Source organism: Cornus florida, unplaced genomic scaffold, assembly GCF_030987335.1.
Source record: "Cornus florida cultivar Cherokee Brave unplaced genomic scaffold, ASM3098733v1 CherokeeBrave_3.0.0_Hap2_scaffold_104, whole genome shotgun sequence".
In the NCBI taxonomy this organism is placed as follows: domain Eukaryota; kingdom Viridiplantae; phylum Streptophyta; class Magnoliopsida; order Cornales; family Cornaceae; genus Cornus; species Cornus florida.
This window is the reverse complement of record NW_026775588.1, coordinates 14,753-39,237: the sequence shown is the minus strand read 5'-3', so window position 1 is coordinate 39,237 and position 24,485 is coordinate 14,753. Positions and strand designations below refer to the sequence as shown.

At 36.2% G+C, this 24,485-nt stretch overlaps 3 protein-coding genes across 3 annotated transcripts; 1 reads left to right on the top strand and 2 right to left on the bottom strand.

Annotated features, from left to right (window-relative positions):
- The first annotated feature begins 811 nt into the window (after positions 1-811).
- Positions 812-8,894, top strand: LOC132287770 (dolichyl-diphosphooligosaccharide--protein glycosyltransferase subunit STT3B). The gene is made up of 6 exons (XM_059789811.1): positions 812-1,982; positions 3,457-3,993; positions 5,277-5,731; positions 6,467-6,589; positions 7,865-7,924; positions 8,637-8,894. Exons 1-6 carry the CDS (start codon positions 1,056-1,058, stop codon positions 8,764-8,766), a joined length of 2,232 nt encoding a protein of 743 aa, XP_059645794.1. The 5' UTR covers positions 812-1,055; the 3' UTR covers positions 8,767-8,894.
- A 1,707-nt stretch (positions 8,895-10,601) lies between these two features.
- Positions 10,602-15,348, bottom strand: LOC132287772 (uncharacterized). The gene is made up of 3 exons (XM_059789815.1): positions 14,842-15,348; positions 13,062-13,192; positions 10,602-11,842 (listed from the first exon to the last, which is right to left on the bottom strand). The coding sequence occupies exons 1-3, from the start codon at positions 14,995-14,997 to the stop codon at positions 11,044-11,046; spliced, it is 1,086 nt and encodes a 361-aa protein (XP_059645798.1). The 5' UTR covers positions 14,998-15,348; the 3' UTR covers positions 10,602-11,043.
- Positions 15,349-17,506: 2,158 nt separating this feature from the next.
- On the bottom strand, positions 17,507-23,001 carry LOC132287768 (E3 ubiquitin-protein ligase RING1-like). The gene is made up of 2 exons (XM_059789809.1): positions 21,585-23,001; positions 17,507-17,776 (listed from the first exon to the last, which is right to left on the bottom strand). The coding sequence occupies exon 1, from the start codon at positions 22,718-22,720 to the stop codon at positions 21,602-21,604; it is 1,119 nt and encodes a 372-aa protein (XP_059645792.1). The 5' UTR covers positions 22,721-23,001; the 3' UTR covers positions 17,507-17,776; positions 21,585-21,601.
- Positions 23,002-24,485: the final 1,484 nt, after the last annotated feature.

Sequence of the window (24,485 nt, the reverse complement as noted above, 5' to 3'; positions counted from 1 at the left end):
GCTTTCAATTGCAGCAACGGCGATCTGTTCAAGTGGAAGCACTTGTGGAGAATGATTGCGGAGTAATTTGGGGTCGATGAAAACGAGAAGTGGGTGACCGTCCCGATCGGAACAGGGAGGTTGGTGGATGAGGCGAAGCTCGGCCGCTGTGCAGCTAAGCCGCAACCAGCCCATCGCCGCGAGTTAACCATGGCCGAACCAGCCCATTGCCGTTCAGCCCACCTTGCTCGCCGGTCCTCTCCACCATCCGAGCTCGTTCCAGCTGTCACCGCAAGAGACGGTGGCGGGGCAGGCGCAGGAGATGACGGCAGCGAGATCCCAGCGGCGACGAGGATGATTTGGGTTTTGACGCGTCGACTCCGCATCGTCACCATAATCGCCGACTTACCTCCTCTTCCGTCACCATAATCGCCGCCGCCAGCCACCATCTTTTTCCTTCATTTTCTTCATGATTCAATCTCCAACCTGATGCTTCTCTCTCTCTTCAATCTCCAATGTTATATATATATATAAACACATATATATAAATTCAGTTTAAAACCAGAAATATATATATATATATATATATATATATATATATATGTTTATTTATTATTTTATTTCTTTATATATATATATATAATCATAAGGGCAATTCAGACTTTTTATTTTTCCGGTTAAGTCGGTCACCGGAATGGACTGAAATGCAACAAATTCATAGTTTAGGGATTTTTTTTTAGTTTAGGGGGGTTAGTTGCAATTTGTCAATAGTACAGGGGGTTATTTGCACTTTACCCATAAATAAATTACGACGCCTATGACTGAAGTACCTAGTATTTTTAGTGTTCCATTTTATCTGTTCAATGTAAATTCACTTTGCATTCTGATTCTCACTTGTTGTGAAAAATCCGCATTTGGATCTTCTGCAAAGTCATTAACGTTGGATTCAGATCCGATTCGAAACCCTAGTACTCAAGAACTTCCTTCACTTTCTGTTCAATTTTTCATGGAAGATTTACAAATCTGAACCCTAAACAAACCTCCTCCCGATCCGTAGTTTAATCAATCAATCAACCATGGTGAGCAAGGTCGACGCCGCGAACGGCGGTGTAAAATCGCCGGCCACGGCAGCAACACCACCCAGCTCGAAGCCAGATCTGTTATCGTCCACCTTCTCTTTCAAAACCCTAAAACTGAAAACCAAGCAGCAAGAACTCCTGATCCGAGTCACCATTCTCGGTCTAGTCTACATCTTGGCCTTCATCACTCGCCTCTTCAGTGTCCTCCGATACGAGAGCATGATTCACGAATTCGATCCCTACTTCAATTACCGAACCACACTCTATTTGACTCGGAATGGTTTCTACGAGTTCTGGAACTGGTTCGACTCAGAGAGTTGGTACCCACTGGGTCGAATCATTGGTGGCACTCTCTACCCTGGTCTCATGGTCACCGCAGCTATCATCTACTGGGCGCTGCGGTTCCTCCGGTTCGCCGTCCACATTCGCGAGGTCTGCGTCCTGACGGCGCCCTTTTTTGCCTCCAACACCACTCTCGTGGCCTACTTCTTTGGGAAAGAGTTGTGGGATTCCGGTGCCGGGCTAGTTGCTGCTGTGTTGATCGCCATTTGCCCCGGTTATATCTCGAGGTCGGTGGCGGGGTCTTACGATAATGAGGGTGTTGCCATTTTTGCTCTGTTACTTACTTTCTATTTGTTCGTTAAGGCAGTGAATACTGGTTCTCTTGCTTGGGCTTTGGCTTCAGCTTTTGGGTATTTCTATATGGTCTCGGCTTGGGGTGGCTATGTCTTTATAATTAATTTGATACCACTTTATGTGCTGGTACTTTTGGTCACTGGGAGGTATTCTATGAGGTTGTATGTTGCGTATAATTGCATGTACATTCTGGGAATGTTGCTTGCTATGCAGATTCGATTTGTGGGTTTTCAGCATGTGCAGTCAGGTGAACATATGGCATCAATGGGCGTGTTTTTCTTGATGCAGGTATCAATTTGTGTCGCTGAATATAGCTTTCATGAAAGTATTTACATGTTGTTGTGCTTGACAAGCTTGCTTGCAAGTGCTTGTAATCTATATTATCTTATGTATAACTCGCCTTGCCATTGAATTTGTCATGGTGACAAGAAGAAGATGTGAACAATTCTCTCTAAGTTCTTTTAAATAGACTATAATTGGTTAATTCCTAATTCACACCGAGCGCTGTAAAATCTAAAATAAAATTGTCAGAGTAGCACCCCGAGAGCGTTTGTACACTTATTTTGTGTATAAAATATATTTTCAATATTTGTACGTATGCTAAATGGCATTATATACTTTGTGGAATAATAAAAATGTAATTTCATAAGCACTAGAAATTGTGTTTGAGCTACAAGTAACCTTATTTCTTTTATGTTAGGAGATACATAATATTAGTAATAGTTATAATTTTTATTTTAAAGAAATGCAACATGAGAAATATGTATATTTATTCTAATTTCTTGAAGATATATTGTTTAAATTTCATACATGAAATGAATGCTTTAAAGAATTATAAAATGATCAACTTTTTAACTAAATAAGGTAAAATAAAAAAGTTTCTATATAATTTGTTTGTAAATATCTATGTGTCTATAGCTGTACACACACATTTAATGTTTTTAGACTTAAATATCCAAACAAAAGTGATCAATATATAGCGGACGTCAATATTGCAAGGATTTGTTCTTCTTCTTTAATATTCTAGGTTTATTCTTAGTTTTGCACATTTATTACCGTTTTTATTCAATATTAGCCTTATTAGGTACATTTTGGTAATTGCCAACATAATAAATGTTGCATGCGAAATCGTTGTGAATTCGAGACTCCCCAAATTGAATTCGGGGGGATTGACAAAATTGAATTTGCAAATTGTGGAAGGATTTGCTCTCAGAGCTCCAATTCACGCGTGGAGCGTTAGAGCAAAACCCCTTCAGAAGGATTGTGTGACTTAGGTGACCAGATCATTGTTCTCAGTGGGGATGTCGGGCTGTGCTTCTGCGAGGACCAGCTCATTGTTCTCAGAATGAATTTCCATCACGCATCGAGTCTTAAATACCAGAGATATAATTGGGGATGAAAAAAAAAAACTGTTTTAGAATCTCTCTATCCACGAGTTATTGCCATTGGGGTTTTCATTCTTGTTTCCTCACTGCATGATATAAGATCATGGGGACTTTACATCATAAAAGTAAATTGTTGCTTTTGCCTCCTGATGAAGCATATGACTCCCTACAATTATATCTCAGAGTACCTATTTAGTTTTTTTTTTTTTTTTTCTTTTGGTTATTTAAGAGAATGAAATTGACCCTATAGTTATCCAGTATTTGATTTTCTTCTTTCAATTACTTATTTGTTCTCTCAAGAATTGATCTTTGGAGATAATCTTTTCCTGCTGATTAGGCATATGACTCCCTCCAACGCTAACTTCAACTCCATGCAGGTATTTTACTTCTTAGGTTGGGTTAAGCACATGTTAAATGATGAAAAGTTGTTTCAAGCCTTTTTGAGGATCACTGTGACCTGTGCAGTTGGTGTGGGTGGTATTGCTCTTGGACTTGGCACGGCATCTGGATACATCTCCCCATGGACTGGTCGATTTTACTCTTTGCTGGATCCGACTTATGCAAAAGATCACATCCCCATAATTGCATCAGTCTCTGAGCATCAGCCAACAGCATGGTCATCTTTCATGTTTGATTTCCATATCCTGCTTTTCCTTTTCCCTGCGGGTCTATATTTCTGCTTCAAGCGGTTGTCAGATGCCACAATATTTATAGTTATGTATGGTCTCACGAGCATGTATTTCGCCGGGGTAATGGTTCGGCTTATTCTTGTTGCTACACCTGCAATGTGCCTAATTAGTGCTATTGCAGTGTCTGCTACTATAAAGAATTTAACTCAGTTGGTGAGGGCAAAAAACAAGGTTCCTGTTACTGCTTCTGGTAAAGGAACTACTAGTTCAAAGGCTTCTTCTAAGGTGAGGTTCCTATTACTATACTCACACCATTTCTGCGTTGGATGTCTCCTTTTTTTAATATAAAGTTCTACTAGTTTTAGGAATCTTGATTACCAGGGTAGTATATATTTATACTTATCAAAAAAAAAAAAAAAAGGTAGTAAATATTTATTTCTGTGTTACTACTGCCAAGTGGCAACAGCTTTCACAAAGAAATTGCTGGACTTGTAAAAGGAAATCGAGTTGCTTGGTAATCCTTTGCAAGAATTTCACTGGGAATTTCTTGATGTCCGGCTTTTATAGCTGCATTCTTTTCTTGATGGGTGAAGTAGTAAGATAATAAGCATTGTGATTCTAAAGACCTAGATGTCTGGTAGTTTGTTAAATGACTCCATTTGTCTCAAGAAAATCTTATTCCTGGAAAAGTATGTTTCTGAGAATATATATATATATATATATATATATATATATATATAGAATTTATCCTAAATTCCAAAAATTTTGCTATAAAATATCCATTAAAATAAGACAGAAGCCGTAATGAAATAAATTTTCCATGAATTTTTTTTTTTTTTTTTACCGAGGAAAATGCAAACTTGGATATCTTGCACCAGAATTGACATGTTCTCCGTGCATCAATTAGTTGTGGAATACATTCAATTGAATATTCTTATTTATGTTCCAATGAGTGGTCGCCAGCTAACTCATATTGGTTCTGGTTACCTTCAATTTAGGATTACAAGACTCCAAAGGTCACTATCATGGCTTTGACAGATTATCTTTATATAAAAAAATTTCCTTTTGCATTACTTTGCCAGAACATCTTGTTTGTTCTTATTTGACTTGAATTTCAAGTTCCATGGCCGTGTAATGGAGATCAAACTGTTTACATTTCAGAGTAACTTACCGATGCTCTTGCATGGCTAATGAGTTGTACCCTGAAACATAGTCCTTTAGTTGCTGACTGTGTCATAATTAGTACATCATTCATTTTAATGCCCAGTTCTATTAAAAAAAATAAAAAATAAAAAATCCTTAAAATCTGATTATGTAAAAGAATAACGGAATTGCCAATGTAGTTGCCTCGTGTAGACATATGGAACTTTATAAGTGTTCATGATGTTATGCAACTCCATAGGTGCCTTAAGTTGATAATCCCCCATTGGAACCTTGCTTTGTATAGCACGATAAGGTCAATGTGTTATGTGCTTGTCAACACGATCCTATAATTTTCAGTTCAATACATAATTGATGGTTATTCGTGAGAAATGTAGAGTTCTCACTCGTATTTGTTGCACAAACAGGCTTCATTTGATCAATCTCTGCCTTTCCAAAAAAATGGTGCTACTGCATTGCTTCTTGGTGCTTTTTACTTGCTGAGTAGATATGCTATCCATTGTACCTGGGTCACCTCGGAGGCATACTCATCCCCCTCAATTGTATTGGCTGCAAGAGGTGCCCATGGCAACAGAGTGATTTTTGATGATTACCGTGAAGCATACTTTTGGCTTCGGCAGAATACTCCTCCAAATGCTAAGGTGATGTCATGGTGGGATTATGGGTACCAGATCACTGCCATGGGAAACAGAACTGTGATTGTAGACAATAACACCTGGAACAATACGCATATTGCCACTGTTGGACGTGCAATGTCATCGTATGAAGATGAAGCATATGAGATAATGAGATCACTGGATGTGGATTATGTATTAGTTGTATTTGGAGGCGTCACTGGTTATTCTTCTGATGATATTAACAAGTAAGGCTTTGCTGAAAGCAATTACATTGTCGGTCATCTGATATAGTGCTATATTTATTTAGAAAAAAAAGAAGAAGACAGATATAGTGCTATATTATTTACAATGCCTTCATTTATAATATTTTGGAACACTGAACAGTTTTTTTTATTTTTCAATTTAATTTAGAAGTAGATTATTCAGTTGTAGATGCAAAAGTTAGTCATTTAAATAGTATTTCTTTTACCAATTCCTTCTCTGTCTCCCTTATGATTGGGTATACTGGTATAGTGAAGTGGTTTTATATCAATCTAAGGAATAGTATGGTTTTTGCTCTTGCAAAGTATCATATAACATAGCATATATTTGAAGTCTTGACAATTCTAATGCCACCTATATGATTTTGGTACAAAGTTTTCTCAAGAAGATCAAAACTTTCCAAGACTACTTCTTGGTTGAGATGCTTATTAAATATATATCAATGATTAATAATAATATTATTCTTGTTGTTGTGATCATTATTCATTAATGTATTTATCCAGGGGCCACTTAATAGGGGTGAGTGAGTGGTCTATGTGATATATATACAAAATATTTTCTTAATGATTCTAGTTCAATGCTTATATGTATATCTATCACGTATTGCTTCTGTTATCCAAATCGTTAAATATTTGTCTGGTATATTAACTAGTTGTGGATCATCATATTTAGCATGCTAGGCTTATCTTTTTCTGTACTAACAGTTAATTTTATACTAGATTTTTGTGGATGGTGAGAATCGGAGGTGGTGTTTTCCCTATCATTAAGGAACCTGATTACCTTGTTAATGGTGAATACCGTGTTGACAAAGGTGCTGCTCCCAAGATGTTGAATTGCCTAATGTAAGTTGCTTCGCTACTGAGTTGATTTTGCTTTCTATTAGTTCTGTTGTAGTAACTTTTCGCTTTTGTCAATAAGCTTCAACATTTATCAACTATGTTAAAGTGAAGCATGTGTTATCCCATCATTTTGAAGCATAAATTACCAAATTATAGCATTGGTCTTTAATTCTTCTATGTCGAGGGTCATTTATTTGTGCTGCTCTTTATGTGATCCTAGTTCTTTCCATAATGGTGTTTCTCGTTTAGTAAAATGCATATGTTGTATTATTCATATAAAGGCTCATTACCCAGTGCAGTCCTGTTAATCTACGTTGTTTGAAGGGGTGGACTTGATACTGACCTAATCATATTAAGGTGTAGGATCCATGGCTGAAGCTAAGATGTAACAGATATTGTATTACACTCAAGTTAGAAAGTTCCCATTGTATAAACCGTAGGATGTTCCAAGGCTATGTTACCTGGACTTGGGAAAGTGTATCAGGTGCTGGTGGGTATCTAATTATCTGATCTCTTCAAATCCAAATCTTAAGATTCTGGGATAGGTGTCCAAAAGTTGGATATGGGTACGTAGACACATACTGTGCATTTAAATACATTATATGTTTTCATTATAGTATAATATTTATTGTTGTTATTTGTAAGAATATATTTAATTATTACTCAAATTGGTAAAAAGAAAAGGTTTGCATCTATCTCATAGATTAAATTTTAGTTTTTTATTTTTCTTCAGCATGCCATGTGCAGGATCAGGGTGTCTGATTTGGATTTGTTGTCGGACACATGCCCTATATTCATGCCCATGTCATGTTGTGTCGACATGGGTTCGTAAAGGTAAATAGGAGAGTCCATGTAACAGAGTTTCTTGGCACACTTCCCCGTTCACCAACCCCCCGCCCCCCACCAAAAAAAAAAAAAAACACAGTAAAAAAAAGGCAGTGGGGGGTACTTGTATGATCGTCCATCTTGGGTTTGTTATATATCTTTCAGAAAATTAACCTACATAAAAAGTTAAAATTGATGTTTCCTTTTGTTGATTTCGCAAATCTCATGTTTCAGTTTTAACACGTACCTCAATTCTCAGATTAGTGTTGAATTAAGGAGCAATGATTGATTCATTCTTTGAGAATAATTTGCTCAAGTTTATCATTTCAAGGTTGTCAGAAATTTAATAGTATAGGAAAGGCTCCCACCTTTTGAGATGTGTATCTGATTGGGTTACGTATTTTTGTTGCATTTAGTGAATGGGAAGTTATATATTTTCTATTTGGTGATTAGGTACAAGCTGTCTTACTATCGGTTTGGGGAGCTAACAACAGAATATGGCAGACCTCCTGGGTAAGTATAACCTTTACCTTTCTTTCTGGTTTTTAATTTTTTTTTTTTGTGTTTGTGTGATATGTGTTCCTTGTCTATTTGTGATCATCATCATCATCATCCCTGCCTTTTGTACCATATGATTGGGAGGTGTCTATTTGCAATATATTATCATAAATTTCTCACGAAGTATCAAGTATTGCTCTGGCAATATCAGTTCCTGACATCACATGATGGTATTGATAATGAAAATTGGTACTGGCATCAAGTACTAACTAAATCCAATACAATGATTATATATTATGTGTGGGAAAAGATTTTCGTTTTTTGTATTGACATATGATGATTCACCTGCTAAGGGTGATGGAAGAAACACTCTTTTGACTTTATGTTGAATTCCAGTCTTGAACTCCTGTTCATGAGTATTTGCTCCACTCATGAATCATGTCAAGGTTGTTGTACGGCTACAATTTACACCCTGACCTAGACTTGTGCTAATGAAAACTTAGAAACATAAATTCATCTTTCAACAGGATCATTGCCAATGTTAGAAGTAATATGATAACAAACTCTTATGTCTCTTTCAAATTTACCTTTGAGTTACATTTTATATACTCTGATTTCTGTTTTGTAGACGTCTGTTTCAGATTGGTTTGCAATGGAGGCATTGTTATACTTTCATGACGCCTAAAATTCATCGCTAATGTCTTGTAATGGCTTTTTGTTATGGCAGGTATGATCGAGCGAGGGGAGTTGAAATAGGAAATAAGGACATAAAGCTTGAATACCTGGAAGAAGCATTCACAACATCCAACTGGATAGTTCGGATTTACAAAGTCAAACCACCAAATAATAGGTGGTGATTAACATAACCCCCCCTCCCTTTTATGTAGGACAGAAGGAACATGGTTGATGAATTTTGAGAGCTTCTTTTGTCTTAAGAACTATTTAGTGATATACACATTTTGCCATTGAGTTTGTGTTTTTAACATTCGAGGCTTCTATTTATTTGCTGGAATCCTTTATGTTGAAAATTTTATATTGCCTCCTTGCCTAATATTTATCCAAGTCTTTTGAAAAAAAATTTATATATATATATGTACAAAGGGTTTCTAACGCCTTTTGGTTAAACAGTTAAACTTGATATATTTGGAGCCTTACTTTGGTATTTTATTGAGAGTTAAATTTGTTAGATTTTTCCCATTATTGCAAATTCTGAAAATCTCTCTCTAAGGTACTCAGAAGTCGGAATTTGGTTTGTTTGAAGTAAAAAATTGCAGGTTCAATGATTCTTTGTGCTGCAGCTATTTTTAGGCTAAGTTTATTACTCCATGTTTATTGGGTTTTAATTGATGTTGAGCTTCAGAACATCTATGAACGCATTAAGTAAAATGCTATGTGCAGGTTTTCTAGAATCCTTTTTGACTTTTTGTCATTGGGTTATCAAAACGTAGTTGGGATTATGAATATTCTATCAAGGAAACATGCTACACCGGTGAACACTAAGATGTTAAAATGAGCATGTAAGGCAAAAGCTTCTAGCGAAGGCTAGGGTTTTGAATATCTATCGAACGCTGGGTGATAGTTGACAGTGGATGTTATTAGGCAGAGACTAAAGATGTATCAAATCAGCTGTTACGAGAACCTGATTTTTGAGTGGGTTTTCTTCACCCACTAAAATATCCAGATAGCCTTGACTATACTATATTTTAAAATTTCTTAGAACTCCTTAGCCAAATTTCTTTGATTACTTTCTGAAACGTCTTTTTTTCAACACTTAGAATATTCTTGGGATTGATGTTTGCTAACCCGTCTCTCTTTCGCATTATCTCATCTGAGATTACAAAGTTGAAGCCCTAGGCTTCTCTTCAGGCTGTCTCTCCTCTGTCTCGATCTCTCAGCAATTTCTGAGTAAGTTCCAATCCATAAGAAAATTTCTTTTTTTAATGTTTTTTTTTTTTTTTTTCTTTTATGAAATGAATTTTTGGTTTGAATTTTTTTTTCTTTTATTTCAAAGTCTCCCGTGAGGATTTAGTTATATGAATCTTCGTCGCGATGTTCCCTTTGTTTTCGTGGGGTTTTGAATTGGCTATTCATTCTTGCTGCCATCTATTTCAACAATCATTGTTCATGGCCAGGGTCCAATCAACCTCCTACTCAGGGACCATTGTGTGCCATTGGTGGCATATATGGTCCTCAGACTGGCATCCAAAAGTAACAAGGGCCGCCTTTCCAATTTATAATTGTATTCAACAAACTAGAAGAGTTAGTCACGTGCAATGTCATTAAAATGAAAGCACAGTCCCAAACAACATAAGTCATATTGCTGCAGTTGTCTTTCAAGATCACAGAAACAGGACAACTCCACATTAGGGTTTCTCAACCAACAATCAACATAAATTACTACTGGCGGCAAGAAGATTTTTCCTTATTTTCTTGCTTGGTTTAGGCAAGCAGTCAACCGTTGAGCGTTTCCATGTGAATATCTTCCCCGGATGCACTTCAAAATCATCGAGGATCCGGGGATTTGTTTGGTCCATTTTCCTTGTCGAAGACACTACGAAGGCTAGAATGACGGTCCAAAGCAAGAAAATAGGTCAATTTCTAGGTCAGAAAGAGCGCTGAAATGACAAAGATTATAGAAAGGCCGTACTCTAAAGTCGGAAAAGAGGCTAAATCATTACAGACATGCATGACATTGTGCAATATATTTGGAGGGATTTCTTACTTAAAGAAGAAAGACAACTTGTTCACATTTCTTGATTCAAATATACACAATTAAGATTGCTGGTATAGATTTGAAATCACCCATCACAGTATATGCTACTATAACAAACAAAATAAAAAGACAATCAAGAAATGTTCAGAGAAACCAGAAATTTTTGTTGTTGCATACTCTTCATCTGAGTTTATTTTAGCTGCCGCTGCTTCAAATTTGATAAAATAACCTCATTTTCGTATAGAATATCATCCGAGAGAAGAATGAAGATGAACATTTTCCCCTCTCCTTGTTGCCAGATATACTTCAACCTGCCTGCTATTTGCACTTGCTGTGTGATGTCCGGCCGCAAAATCTCATTCCGTGAATAAATCAAAGGTGAAAAACACATTGGTTTCCATGAATATACAAATTAATTGTGCTAATCAAGAGCAGATTTGCTCCTGCGGCCAATTATTGGCTTTGGCAGGCCATCAAAAATTGGTTTGTTAATGGATGCAGTTGAGAAAACCTGTAGGTCTGGTTTGAATCTCCAATTGAACGTTGGCCAAATAGATGAAGTTTTGTTGTCCTGGTCTTGTACACTTAATGTGCTTGATGATTTACGGATTCCAGCAAGCCCGTCAGCCATTATAGAATCTCCCAGGCCCACAATGATAGAATTCAACCATCCAGGCTCACCATCAGCAACCATTGCAGTTCGGCTTCCTGAAGTGGTTCTCTGGGCTGAATTATTTCCAGTTGTTGCTTGAGAACTGCCGTTGTCGATGTTTTCTTCTTTCAATAACCATTCTGTTGTGCTAGTCCCAGAATCAGTTTCAGTTTTCTGACGCCTTCGGACAGACTTCTCATTCGATCTCTCACCCTCCTCATCTCCAATCTGTGCAACAGCGACATCCTCGGATGCCGCACCATTATCCGGCAAGAAACCATTGGTTAAGCTGCTGGATTTGTGGTGGTCTAAAGGTGGATTACAAAATGGTGAAATTTTAGGTATCAACCTATCATCAAAGCAATGAGAGTTCCCTGAGCGATAAACTGCCATCTCTGTTCCCTCAGCTGCACCCTTCGGAGTGGGAGATTTGAGACCATAATAGTTCTGTAATGTCCCCATGGCTGGAGAAACTTTCTGCTGCTGTGACTTCAATTTCCGGGTTTGGAATGATTCCAACTTATCAGAGCAGCCTAGATGCTGTGATGTTTTCTCATTGCTGCTTTTTCTGCAATATGTTCAAAAATATAAGCCACTGCCTCTCCTAAAACTAGGAGGTGTATGTGTATTTCACAGATCATTACTTGTGTGGAAAGAAAAAAGGAGGCGACAAATGTGCAAAGAAGAGAGAAAAAGATAAATGTGGAAAAATGAGAGTCGTCAGGAGAGGGAAAGCTACTTCTCTCATCTCATTCCTTTATACAAAATTATGAAATCCCTCAATTGCATTTCTTTTCCCCAATTTTTTCTTTTTCCTAGCCCTCAAAATCCTCAACCGTTCTTTTGCCAAGTCAAGATCTTTATCATCCAATGCCAATTAATCCAACTCTCTTGCTTTAGAAAAGCCTTCTTTGGCTAAGAGGTGAAGGCCTAGACCTTCGGCATGACTGAGATCCACCAAAGGAGCAACCCTCTTTGCTCTATTCACAACACCCCTATCATAAGGGAAACACATGAAAATGATGGGAAATTTATGGTCACAAAAGATTCTTCTGGAACCAGTTGGAACAGGATTTTATAAGAGACCAAACATTAAAGTTTGATTTGAGTTAGCAATTGGAGGAATCTTTCAAGCTTCAGTGGTAGGAATCACAACAACAAAAATAAATAAATAATAAATTGTGATATAATTCGATATCCACCGCATGCACCAACTTCCAACAGTTCCTCCAGTGAAAATTAGATAATTTGCGCACCAACACTATTCGTGCTTCATCATGGGAAAAGTTGTCTAAGATGGTTCAATTAACCAACTTTTTGACATGGAGGCACAATTAAAAAAAATCGTGCTTCTGGATTTATGAAAGTCGGCGTGAAAGAACCACTAAATCATGTTCATAAATCCATTCAAATTGGCCTGTGCTATAACCAGAAGCAACACAACATGTGTCATTAAGCAGCTCGCCCTCAAAACATACCAAATGGTGAAAGAAAAAGAAGTTTTACTCTGTTCCAAAACAATAAGTTGCAATAGCTACACTATTTTGCACAAATCCCTTAGTACACTTGGACTAGTGTGCGTGAGCAGAGAGACCATTTTTAGGATCTGGGATTCTTTAGACGAGTGTTTATCAAAATTATTGTCCATAGTTGGTATGACAATAAGTAAATGCTAATGTTTACATTTTATGCAGAACATTCTTCCAAGAGTACATGGAGGGAATATGGACGTAAATAGATAAAAAGAATAACAAGTGTAGTTTAAGAAAAATTATGAGATAGTATACCTTGGAGAAGCAGAACCAATAGACAAACAGGGAGGCGGAGGCCGCTTTCCAGGCAATGGTATCTTCAATGACTTCAAAGCAAACATTTGGAGATCTGTTACTAATTTATTCATCCTTTTAATGTCAGCAACCTGTTAAGAGTACAATTTTTTTTTTTTAATAAAGTAAGGAAAGGCAATCTTTATCATCAGATCATAAGACATGCAAGCATTTTCCAAGAAGGCACCAAATGTCATGCTTAATCTTCTTGCAATTTTAATTGAACAATCAGCATCATATTATCATCTAATGATAAGATGCATTGTATCAGTTCAAAAATTAATGGAATAAGGTACAAGAAGAAAAGGTAATCAATAGCACATATGATGCCAATTGATGTACTTGTGCATGTGTTTTTCATACATCTGTTGACTCCAATTAACCACGGTGTTGTCTGACGTGACTGTGATGAATCACAACTTTCTAGAGGCATTCATACATTAACACAACCATATCATACATTGAAACAATCATATCACAGCAAGATATTATGCATCTCTCTCTCAAGTCTCAAGCGCATGCATGTGCATGTACATACTCCCACCACATTAAGTGAGGAGCTTGACCAGTGTAGCAATGCAGTAAGAAGATACTAGTGTGACCGTTTAGTAAAGATGTGTCCAAGCCCAGTATTATATGTTATATGTTACTCCCTTACCCTGTATATCTCAAAACCTATTAAAAACAAATCATTTGCTATATAATAATTTGAATTTTTCAAAGTTCACACATATGATGCTCATTTGCAGCAAGAATGAGATGATTCAACTACATTTCTTTCCACATAAAGGCTCTACCTAAAAATGCTAAAAAAGAGTGACTTTGTATTACATGTTACTATGTATATATAGAATAATTCCTTCAAACTCAGAGATTAGGAGGACATGATTCACGTAGATATAGTAACTCCCTTACCCTGTATATCTCAAAACCTATTAAAAACAAATCATTTGCTATATAATAATTTGAATTTTTCAAAGTTCACACATATGATGCTCATTTGCAGCAAGAATGAGATGATTCAACTACATTTCTTTCCACATAAAGGCTCTACCTAAAAATGCTAAAAAAGAGTGACTTTGTATTACATGTTACTATGTATATATAGAATAATTCCTTCAAACTCAGAGATTAGGAGGACATGATTCACGTAGATATAGTAACTCTTGCTTGAGTTTTCTTAATGGTAATCTTTAAGGATTGGCTCAAGCAATCACATTTTAATTTTAATTTTTAAATTTTTTATTTTGTTCTATCTTTTCCATTTTTATTTTTAGTTAACATGTTGGTGACTAAATCACCCTAATAGCAGGTAAGTTAATATGTGTAATATTGGGGGTTGGTGGAGCGCCCAGTTGTGCCCGTGTTCAAGTCCGCCTCCCCTAGTTAGCCAGAATATATATGTGTGTCTACTATTAGATACTGTTCTTGTTTGAAAAACTAGCAATCCAATAATGAAAAATAAAAACAACTAAACATCTAACTGCTATTGAATTGGGAATAAAACATGCATATCATTGATTTCTATATATATAACATGGACAGATCAAGAAAAAGAAAAAAAAAGATCGCAATAGAAAACTATCCCAAAAGAAGATGAAATCATTTAATCCCAAAATTACACATAATTGAAATGTTACCATTTTCAAAGCAGCAATATCAACTAAATCAATAGTAATATTTAAAGCACCAAAAAAAAATCAATTTCAATATATATATATATAAGGTATGTGAAAAATACCTCAACACCATACTTGATTGCAACACCGGCAAGAGTGTCCATTTTGGATACCTGGTGTTGTATGCTAATATAGTTCACACCATCTCCACTTCTTGAAGACGACGGCGATGTCGGTGACGACGAACCTCTACTGCTACTACTTGAACTCGACGACATTTTCTTCCAATTAACACTCTCTCTCTATATATATATGTACACTGTATATTTATATATATATACACACAACAACAACAATAACACAGATCCTTCAACACCAGAGCCCTAATTGAAACACGGAATTGGAAGAAAGGTATCGGAAAATTTGAATTGAAATTCTTAATTTGAGCATTTACCAGAGGAAAAGTCCCTCTAACAAGTACTAAAAATAATGAAATTGGAGGTGGAATGGAAGGTTTTTCATTCGATAGTGGTGTCAGAACTAAGTAAAGTAGTGGTGCAAGTGAACGGAAAGGGAGAATAATAATTAATAAAAGCTTAGCAAAAGTCTCAAGAGAGAGAAAATTCGGTTTAATTATTGACGCGGTTTTAGCCAGCACTGAGCACACCGACAGGTGGAATATCATCAAACTTTTACCATTGTGCATGTTTGACCCATGGATTCCGATTCACTACACTAAAAAAGTAGAGCCAGGCAGATTAATATTAGAGTAACGCTCCTCATTGGTTGAAACTCCAATTCCAAGAGTCCCTCAACCAATCAATGTGTGAAATTTTTTTTTTTTTTTAAAAAAAATCTATTATTGAGTCGGCAATGGTTAGTGACTTAATTGATATTGCCCTCAGCTCTGTAACTCGTAAAAAAAAAAATAATAATAAATAAATAAATAAAATAATGTATAAAATATTTTAATGTAATAAGTATTGAATCTCAGGGTGGTACTCATTAAATCTCTTTTTGTAAACGAAAATTTTAATGTGAAAGAAGAACGAAGACCAACTATTCAATCTTAGTTCTCAAGTCATTATCAAAGTCAATTGTTCATAAAACAACCATAAGCATTGGTTGAGAAAAGAGGTACAAGCAAAGTGATGTTAACTTTGCTTCCTGTTTAAATTATTAAGAAAGAAAAAAAAAGTAATGGTAATCCGCACTATATTTGACATTGATTCTTTTTTCTGTTTATTTATTATTAATTTTTTTTAACAGTATTTTTCTTTTTTTTTCCAAGACCTATTTTAGAGGAAGAATTGAATCAATCAGATTAAATATACTGAGGGTATGCTCGGTAACATAAAACTGTACAAAAATTCTATTTAGTTCAATTTTATAAAAATTCAATCTTACATAGACATGTTTTCGAATAATTATATTTTATTGTTATCTGAAAATAATTTTCTGTTCTCTAAATTTTTTAGAATTATTTTTAAAATTGCAAATCAAACCAGCCTTAATATTTACTTCTTTATAATTTTTTTTTTTAATAATATTATGAAACTATAGATTATGCTAGTAATTAACCCATTAATTATTGCAATCCAAAACACTAATAATTGACTTTTTACTATAATTTTATGGCTCTGTTTTTGTTGGGATCTACAACAACCATCTGAAAATTTATGCATTAGTTTTGATGTTGAAAGATTAGAAGAAGAATCTCAATCCTCCACAAATCGCATGCACCGACAAGATATCAACCGTATCCACCCCCTAATCTCCTTCAAATATCAACTCTTACCAACCATATAAAGAAAAAACACCACTAATTTTTCATTTCACATACAAAAATCGTGCAATCATCTCCGGTCAAACTTCAAACTTAAATAATATTAATTTTCTCTTTTTTTATTTTAATATTATGACAAAGAACGCACACACATTATATGTATACCGTGTGATCCGTAGCCTCACTTTCGTTTTAGACTGACTTCCATTTACTCATCCCATAGCTCAAGGATCTCTCCTTCCAAAGAGAGTTTGAAAGTTAGAGTCTCATTGAAACATGTCTCTTTAAAAAAAAAATTGTTTTAATGTGTGAGTCAATAGAGTAAAATTGAAATTCACTAGTTAGGAAAAAAAAAAATGATAATCGGTTTAGTTTTCTATTTTTTGTTTTATAATAATTAAAAAATAAAAAATTATACGCAAAGTTGTTTGGTTCATAATTTCTGAAAATTGTTTTTCCAAAGTCACATACTTAAACTTACCCTAAATGCATTCTTGCTCTTGCAAAAGCGGCCGAGTATACGACTTAAATGACTACCGTTTTATGTGATTTAGAACTCTCCCATCATTTGAACTTATTGTTCATGAGTTAGTACCTTCTAATCCTTGCATTTCTTCACAAAAAATATAGCCTTTCCCTCCCTTTCTTCTTCCATTTATTTCTAACCAAACTCAGGCATCCCTTTCTTCTTCCATTTCTTTCTAACCAAACTCGGCTTTGGCTTCAGCTACCTTGCTCCACTTCAATTACAGTCTCCCTTTTCATGTTTAAACTTAGCTTTGGAGCCGTAATTCTTTTGATGCTCAAACATTTCTGATCGACTATTATTACTGTGCTGCCGGTGGGTGGTACGAAAATTTCAATGATTGGGTTGGTACATTTGAATGCACCATTACCATCACCAAAGTAAATCAGCATTTGCATTGCCCTTTTAAGCAAGCAACCTCTATACCATGCGCAAGTGAGTGGCAATGAATCAGTCTTGAGCGTAAAGGGTGTGATGCATAACAAAAGTCGAAAAATTATATGAAATGGTCCCAGAATAATTAATTATACAGAAGTTGCAAACCAGTAATGCACATATATCAGTCAACAAAATGATGAAATTGTAAAAAGAACTCGGAAAATGAAAACACATTAACTAAGAAAAAAAAAATTTGAAAACACATTTTACCTACTCTTATTTTTATCAAATTACAAAATCACTACTCTTGAATGTATACGAAGATCCTTCTAAGTTCAACACCGTTACAAGCTCGACCCACTGTTCCCTGCCAAAAAGACACAATTAATTAAAATTAAGAAACTTCATTGGCAAAATACAGACGATAATCATAACAAGAGGTCTGTCACTGTGAAACTTGGGCTAGCCATGAAATCTGAAGAAGCAGCACATTCGTAACACCAATCCAATGGAAATGGAAACCACAGCTAAGACCTCGAAGGGGAAAAGAAACCAATGACGATAATAAAAGAAAAGAATGCAACTATGGGATCATTCATTGGCTCCACAATCAGTTGTACAGGAGAACCGAACTCCACAACGACCGCATGAGTAGCATGGAAAGTCATAAACGCGGTATTAGCATGACATTCTAAGTCATAAACGCATCAAAATAAGCACATATAAGTGTCATAGTTAAATTTGCATCTGTTGTTACACCTGCCACTAGAGAGAACATATATCTTCACATTTCATAGGATTATTTCAAAGACAATACATGAATAGCATTCTATAATCATGCATCAGAAAGAACTCTAATCAAATAGATCAAAAAGGTGTGACACCTCGTAAGTCAAGTCATAGACTCTCCCCATGCCTCTTGGGAAAGAGGAGAAAGATATGGCGCATGTCAAACCAGGCTTTACCACACAAGCTTAATCATGATTCCCAACCATGAATCATGTATACTGCAATTGCTTGCAGAATCAGATCATGTTCCACAACGTCATTATCAGCTATACAGCCTCGTATTTTTGCCTGAGTGTTGCCGGTGCTACAACTTTAGCATATGTAGATGAAAGATCACAAAGTTTCCCCAGTAGCAGAGGGTACTCATGCTCGAGCTTGAATTGTAATAAATATTCTTCTGATTACTACTAATCCAAGTTAATACGAAGAAAGAAATTAAGGGACTCCAGAGACTAGCACTCAGGCTCCAAAATCCAGACAGTTCATAAGTCGCCTTTCAATTAAGGCTTATTTGCAGCAAATCCCTGTGCTAAGATTTTCAGGTTATTGTAGTCCCAACTCCTAAGCATGAACAGAACAATCTAAAGGGGTGTGCTAACTAGGGAGATCGCCGTATCTCTTTGATGATGTGGCAAAGTGAGATGGATGGCTGCACTTTCTTTCGGGTGTATAATCAGTGAAAGACTTTCTAGACCCACATAAGCATTTCAAGAATCCAAGACAACTGGTGCTTGACTTGATAAACCAAGAGAAGGGGAGAGGAGGAGGAGGAGTAAAATAAATAAAGAAAAGAAAAAACCATCACATGCATTCTTGACATGCTAGTTAAGATCAACATTTTTTTATTTTCTATTCCCCTAAATAAGACATTTAGCTACTTCCAACATTTGAATCATCAAATATATATACATGAGAAAATTATTTGGCAATTCTTAAATATCCAATCTGAACATGCATTTCACAATTTTGTGACTGTGTCCATCTATAATCTCCTTCGTAAATACTAAAGAGTTCATGGATCTTTTTCTTTTTTCCCCCGGATAAGTCTAAAGAGTGTCTGGATCATGTCACCACAAAGACTCTTCGCCCACAGGAGGGATCTAATTTCCACTTCTATTGCTCAATTTCATTAACATATTTGTCACCACAAAGACTCTTCGCCCACAGATCAATGTCATTCACCACAAAGAATAGCGAGTAACAACAGCTTTGTGTCCCTATGACTCCATCTATTCTACTTTTTATTACTTTTGTATCGTCATGCATTACTGATGGCAGTTTTTTCCTGAAATAAGGTTAACTTTCCGAATCCATGTTATGAGGCTGTGGGAAAACTAAAGCCAGAGAGACCTGTTTCATGTCAGCTTGAAGAGTGTATTCCAAGATCATGAATAAAAGCATGAACATGTTGACTGGTCCTAAAAGGCATAAGACTAAAATAGTAAATACTTAGATCACTCCACCTAGAAAATAAAATTTTCTTTTACTCAATATTATGACTGGGTCAACCAAGCGAATTGTGACTGAACATAAGAAAATTGAAAAAACTAATCTCAGTTGCTGTTGTATATACAAGTAATAAAAATTTCCTTTAGGGTACTGAATGGCGGCAAATTCAACAAACAAGCAGCCACTGATCATGGAATGACATTGTTATAACAGTGTTATGCATGGAAGTCAATTCTATTTAAGTATCCTACTGCAAAAAAATCACCAAAAAAACAACTGATAATTATGGTATGACATTATATTCTCTTCCTTGTAATTATGTATTTCAAGGTAAGCTGGTATTCCATGTTTATATAATTTCTTACTTGTTAACATTAGAATCACACAGAAGAGAGCTATTTTTGGTATTCCATGTTTATATAGAATTTATCCCTCTAGTTATATATATATATACATATATTATCTATTAACTGTAATTAAAATCTACTGGGATCATCAATCAGTGACGCTACCATTTATGCCTACAACCCAAAAGGCATTTGTCATGAAGTGAAGAGAACTTGCGAAAGCAGTTGAACTACTAAGCTGGGCTTCCAAAAACCTGGAGTTGACATTTAAATCAGATATTGATGTCAGATCCTACCTATCTGAGGAGGCTGGAGTGGAGGTTCACAAAATGCAACACAGGAAGGGGCATATCATGCACTTGCACGAAGGAAGAAGCAAATCAATCACGATTAGTAAGTTGATTAGATGAGAAGGGTAGGGTCAATCCTAAGAATAGTTTATGGCAAGAACGCCCTACAGGAGAAAATCACAGAAACTGAAAATGTACGTCAGAATATTATTCATATTCCAACCAGTGAAACAATGAAGTTCCTAGGTTTGGAACATTAGGAAGATTGACCATTCAAGCTCAAATAATAAGAATGAACCAATTAAATATTTAGGATGTGACTCGTCAAGCTGGATATTTAGAGTTGAACAACTTTATAAAAATGGTTGAACTTATAGGAGCAAATAACTACAATGGTTCTTGTGCATTCCGAAAGAGATGCTATTCAACGGTTCTAATGGATGGAGCAGTGATGAGATGACTTGGCCAGTCTTGGCCCCAATACAAACATGCACTTCTCAGTTGAATAGCCAAAAAATATGTAGAACCAAGAGGAACAGGCCCCAACTAGTACAATAAAGATTGATATGTCATAATCAACAATATTTGAGCAATCAATGAACGGTACCACAGAAACTAAAATCCTTTCTGGATGTTTCATGTCATGAGATCACTGTGGGAGTTCAAAGATTGTGGCCACTGATTATATTTCACACTTCAGGAACCAGGTAAGGCAATAGTTAAAGTTTCCAATCAACTGTCAATCAAACTCTACAACTTAATTAAAAAGCTTGCTCCTACTAAGACAGGAGTGACGTAAAAGAAAGGCCTTTGATAAAATTTCAATGAACAATTCAAGCCTGCGCGAATATAATTGAGGCTTGGCAAGAGTTCAGAGATGCAGCATTTTATGGTCCATCCCTGGAGAAAAGCCATTAGCTCAAGAGTTGGAAATCTTATATCTCTCCTACCTCAACAAAAAGTTAAAACATATTAATTCTAATTCTACCTGATTCTTCTGAGATATAGTGTTCTTTGGATTAAAAAGATGGGGCATTTATGGTTTAGAGAAGTATGGATTTTGAGTGGCTGCCTGGGAGAATAAAGTCATCATCTTCAATATCAGATGAAGTTACCTGCCTTAAGTGATCAAAATTTATCCATTTGTTCTATCTATATTTTAGTTGCTGTCATTGTGGTTGTATCAGACAAGCAAAAAGATAAATTTTTTTTTTTATTTTTTTTAATTTTAAAAAGGCCAGTACAGCTAGCTAAATGCAACAAAACACAAACTTAGAGCCATATGGATAAACCACAATACCGTTATCAATAAAACTCTTAGTCGAGATCTTCTTCTCTAGCCTGACCTCCTGAATTTGATCCTCCTTGATTGTTACCGCTGTTGTTGCCAGCTTCGCTGTTGCTTGCTTCTGCAGGTGATCCAAAAGTATTAAACGGCCAGGGCAAAGATATCCTAAACCTCCGCTCTACAGTACGAGGTGTCAGAGGACTTTCCTGAGATACCCCAGCAGCAGCACCACCACTACCAGAAGCTGCTAACCCAGAACCCATGCTTGAATTTGCAGGCATTGTTGTTCCTTGAGCCCTATTCTCATAATCAGGATCATCAGTGGGCAACTCATACCGACAAACCGGACAAGAATTATGCAGTTCCAACCAAGGGAGAATGCAATCGGAATGGTATATGTGTTTACAAGGCATCTGTCTTGCATCCTCACCAAGCTCAAAGGTGTCTTTACAGACTGCACACTGCGCAGAATCGGAGACAAGCAATTCATCGGTTATCTTGACATTCGGAAGAGCCTCGATTGCCGACTTTGAAGCCGGTGGAGTGCCGTACCGGTTTGGATCGTTCTCTGCAAGCTGCTGAATCAGTTGCTCGAGCCCAGGACCAATGAAATAGTCGCCGAGATTCGAAGGAAGCCGGAATCCGGACTCAGACGAGTTGTTGTCGATGACGAACTGGATGGTGGCCCCGCCTGCTCTGAGGTTATTAAGATAATTCTGAAGGAATGCAAAAGGATTAAATTCGCCGGGGCTCTGAAGAGTGGCCGATCGGGTAGGACCGCCAAATAGGGCGGAGAGATCGGGTGGGTTTTGGAATTCGCTGGCGCCTCCACCACCACTGGCTGTGGAGAAGACGACAGGGGTACCGCCGAAGCCAGCGGAGAAGGAAGGGAAGCCGGATAAATTGTCGGAGGGGAAGCCGAAGAATGGATTATGAGTAGCGATAGGGTTAGGATTAGGGTTAGGATTGGCGTTAGGGTTTTCACATTCTTCAAGGAAACCGCCGTTGCAATTGGGACAAACGAGTTCGGAGGAAGGTGAGGGGGTTATTGAAACCGTACGACTGCACTGGTAGCAGAAGTAGGGTTGAGGGGCTGAGCCGCCACCGCCACCGCCGCCGCCTCCGCCTGAGTTTCCGGCCGAAGACATGATTGATATGACAACGCGCGACCAACAGGGAAGACTTTAGGGTTTGCTGATTGCGAATTTTAGAGAGAGAAAGAGAGGGGCACGTGTGTAGAACTATAAACCAATCGTCTGTGGATTAATGGTGAACCGTAGAAGCGTACGAAAGAGATAGAGAGAGGACACTGCGACCAACAAGGATGACCTTGTGAGAGAGAGAGGCTTTGCCTTTAGCGCAATGAGAGACTGACAGAGGGAGACAGAGGGAGACACGAATCGTGTATTAACCAATGGTGTTAAAGTTAAACCGAATCGCTGAGGTGCGACTCCTAGTTTATCACCAACTCGTATAAGTCGCAATGTTTTTTTAACGGGTTGTATTCGTCTCTTGTCCACCTGGGGATATTATGTTAAACAGGTCCAACAGTCCAACTAGAACCAGTTTTGTTTAATACTAACGCCTCTTATCATCTAAAATATGGGTTAAAGTTTCTACAAGCAAGAGCGAGAATTGTTTTTTAAAAAAAAAATAAGAAAAAGAAAAAGAAAAAGAGAAAGAAAAATAAATTTTAATTATCGAAAAATAAATTTTAATTTTTTGAAAGAAACAAATTAGAGGATGATTAAATAAGAAAAATTTAACCTTTTAAAAAAGGTAATTAAATAAATTTAAAAAGTAAAAGAGAAAAAATAAAAAAAAAATTTAAAAATTTTGAAAACTTATAATTTTTGGAGGCATACAAATTTCCCTCTATATATGTAAAAAAATTAAAATAAAAACCATATATACATAGGGCGGGGCCAGGCCAAAGGCATGTGCCCCTTGGGCACACATTGGCTTCGCCCGGTCTACCAGTTAGGGATGACAATTCGTATTTTTGGGTCATAATCTTAATGTAAGAGTATTATACTAAATAAGTAAACTCAAACTCAATTCATTTAATAATCGTGTCAAGAACCCTCAATACTAACTCAACCCGTTTATTAAACAGGTAAACGTGTTAACCCATTTAATGACCTATTTATCAAAACCAAATATTTAATATTTAATCAATTATTAAATAATTCAAAATATGAAGAAAAATCATAAGACATTAACAAGGTTTATATTGAGTATTTGGGTTTAAATAGATAATATATTATATATGTCATATTTACGATATAACATGTTGAGATAAATGGATCATAAACGGGTTACATGGGTTGAACTCTCCAACCCTAATCCGACACGGTTAAGTAAACAAGTTAATCGTATCGAACTTTTTATGACCTAAACCCATTTATGCCAAACCTAAACCCGTTTATGCCAAATCTAAACCCTTTTAACTTGTGTCGTGTTGTAATTTGTTATCCCTACTATGAGTGTGTAAATTTCTTGTCAAAATAAATAAATAAAATATTAATAGATAAAAATAAATAAGTCTTATTGACAACAACATAATTTATTAGATAATAGAACATGACAAGACTCTTTGATGATCTACTTAAACGCAACATGGCCCATTAATTAATTAATTAATGTGTCAAGCCATCTATCTAATTAAATAAATTAAAACAAGTTAGATGTTCAAGTTTTTTGTTTTTTTTCCTTTACCATGTTCTTCAAGTTGGTGACATAATTGTTAAGAATATTGTAAGTTAAACTCAAACTTACTTATTCCGTGTTAAATTCGAATTATGGTGTTGAATTTTACAAATTTTGTATTCAATTTGAATCGTGTTGAATTTTATTAATTTATACCGCCTCTCCTTACTTGGACCTTGCTAATTGCCACCCTCCCTAATTTCC

Coding starts and splice junctions, on each gene's coding strand:
- LOC132287770 (XM_059789811.1), top strand. CDS start 1,056: ATGGTGAGCAAGGTCGACGCCGCGAACGGCGGTGTAAAATCGCCGGCC. Junction 1,983..3,456: donor GCGTGTTTTTCTTGATGCAG/GTATCAATTTGT, acceptor AACTCCATGCAG/GTATTTTACTTCTTAGGTTG. Junction 6,590..7,864: donor AAGATGTTGAATTGCCTAAT/GTAAGTTGCTTC, acceptor TTTGGTGATTAG/GTACAAGCTGTCTTACTATC.
- LOC132287772 (XM_059789815.1), bottom strand. CDS start 14,997: ATGTCGTCGAGTTCAAGTAGTAGCAGTAGAGGTTCGTCGTCACCGACA. Junction 13,193..14,841: donor CAATCAAGTATGGTGTTGAG/GTATTTTTCACA, acceptor TACTCTTAACAG/GTTGCTGACATTAAAAGGAT. Junction 11,843..13,061: donor ATTGGTTCTGCTTCTCCAAG/GTATACTATCTC, acceptor AACATATTGCAG/AAAAAGCAGCAATGAGAAAA.
- LOC132287768 (XM_059789809.1), bottom strand. CDS start 22,720: ATGTCTTCGGCCGGAAACTCAGGCGGAGGCGGCGGCGGTGGCGGTGGC.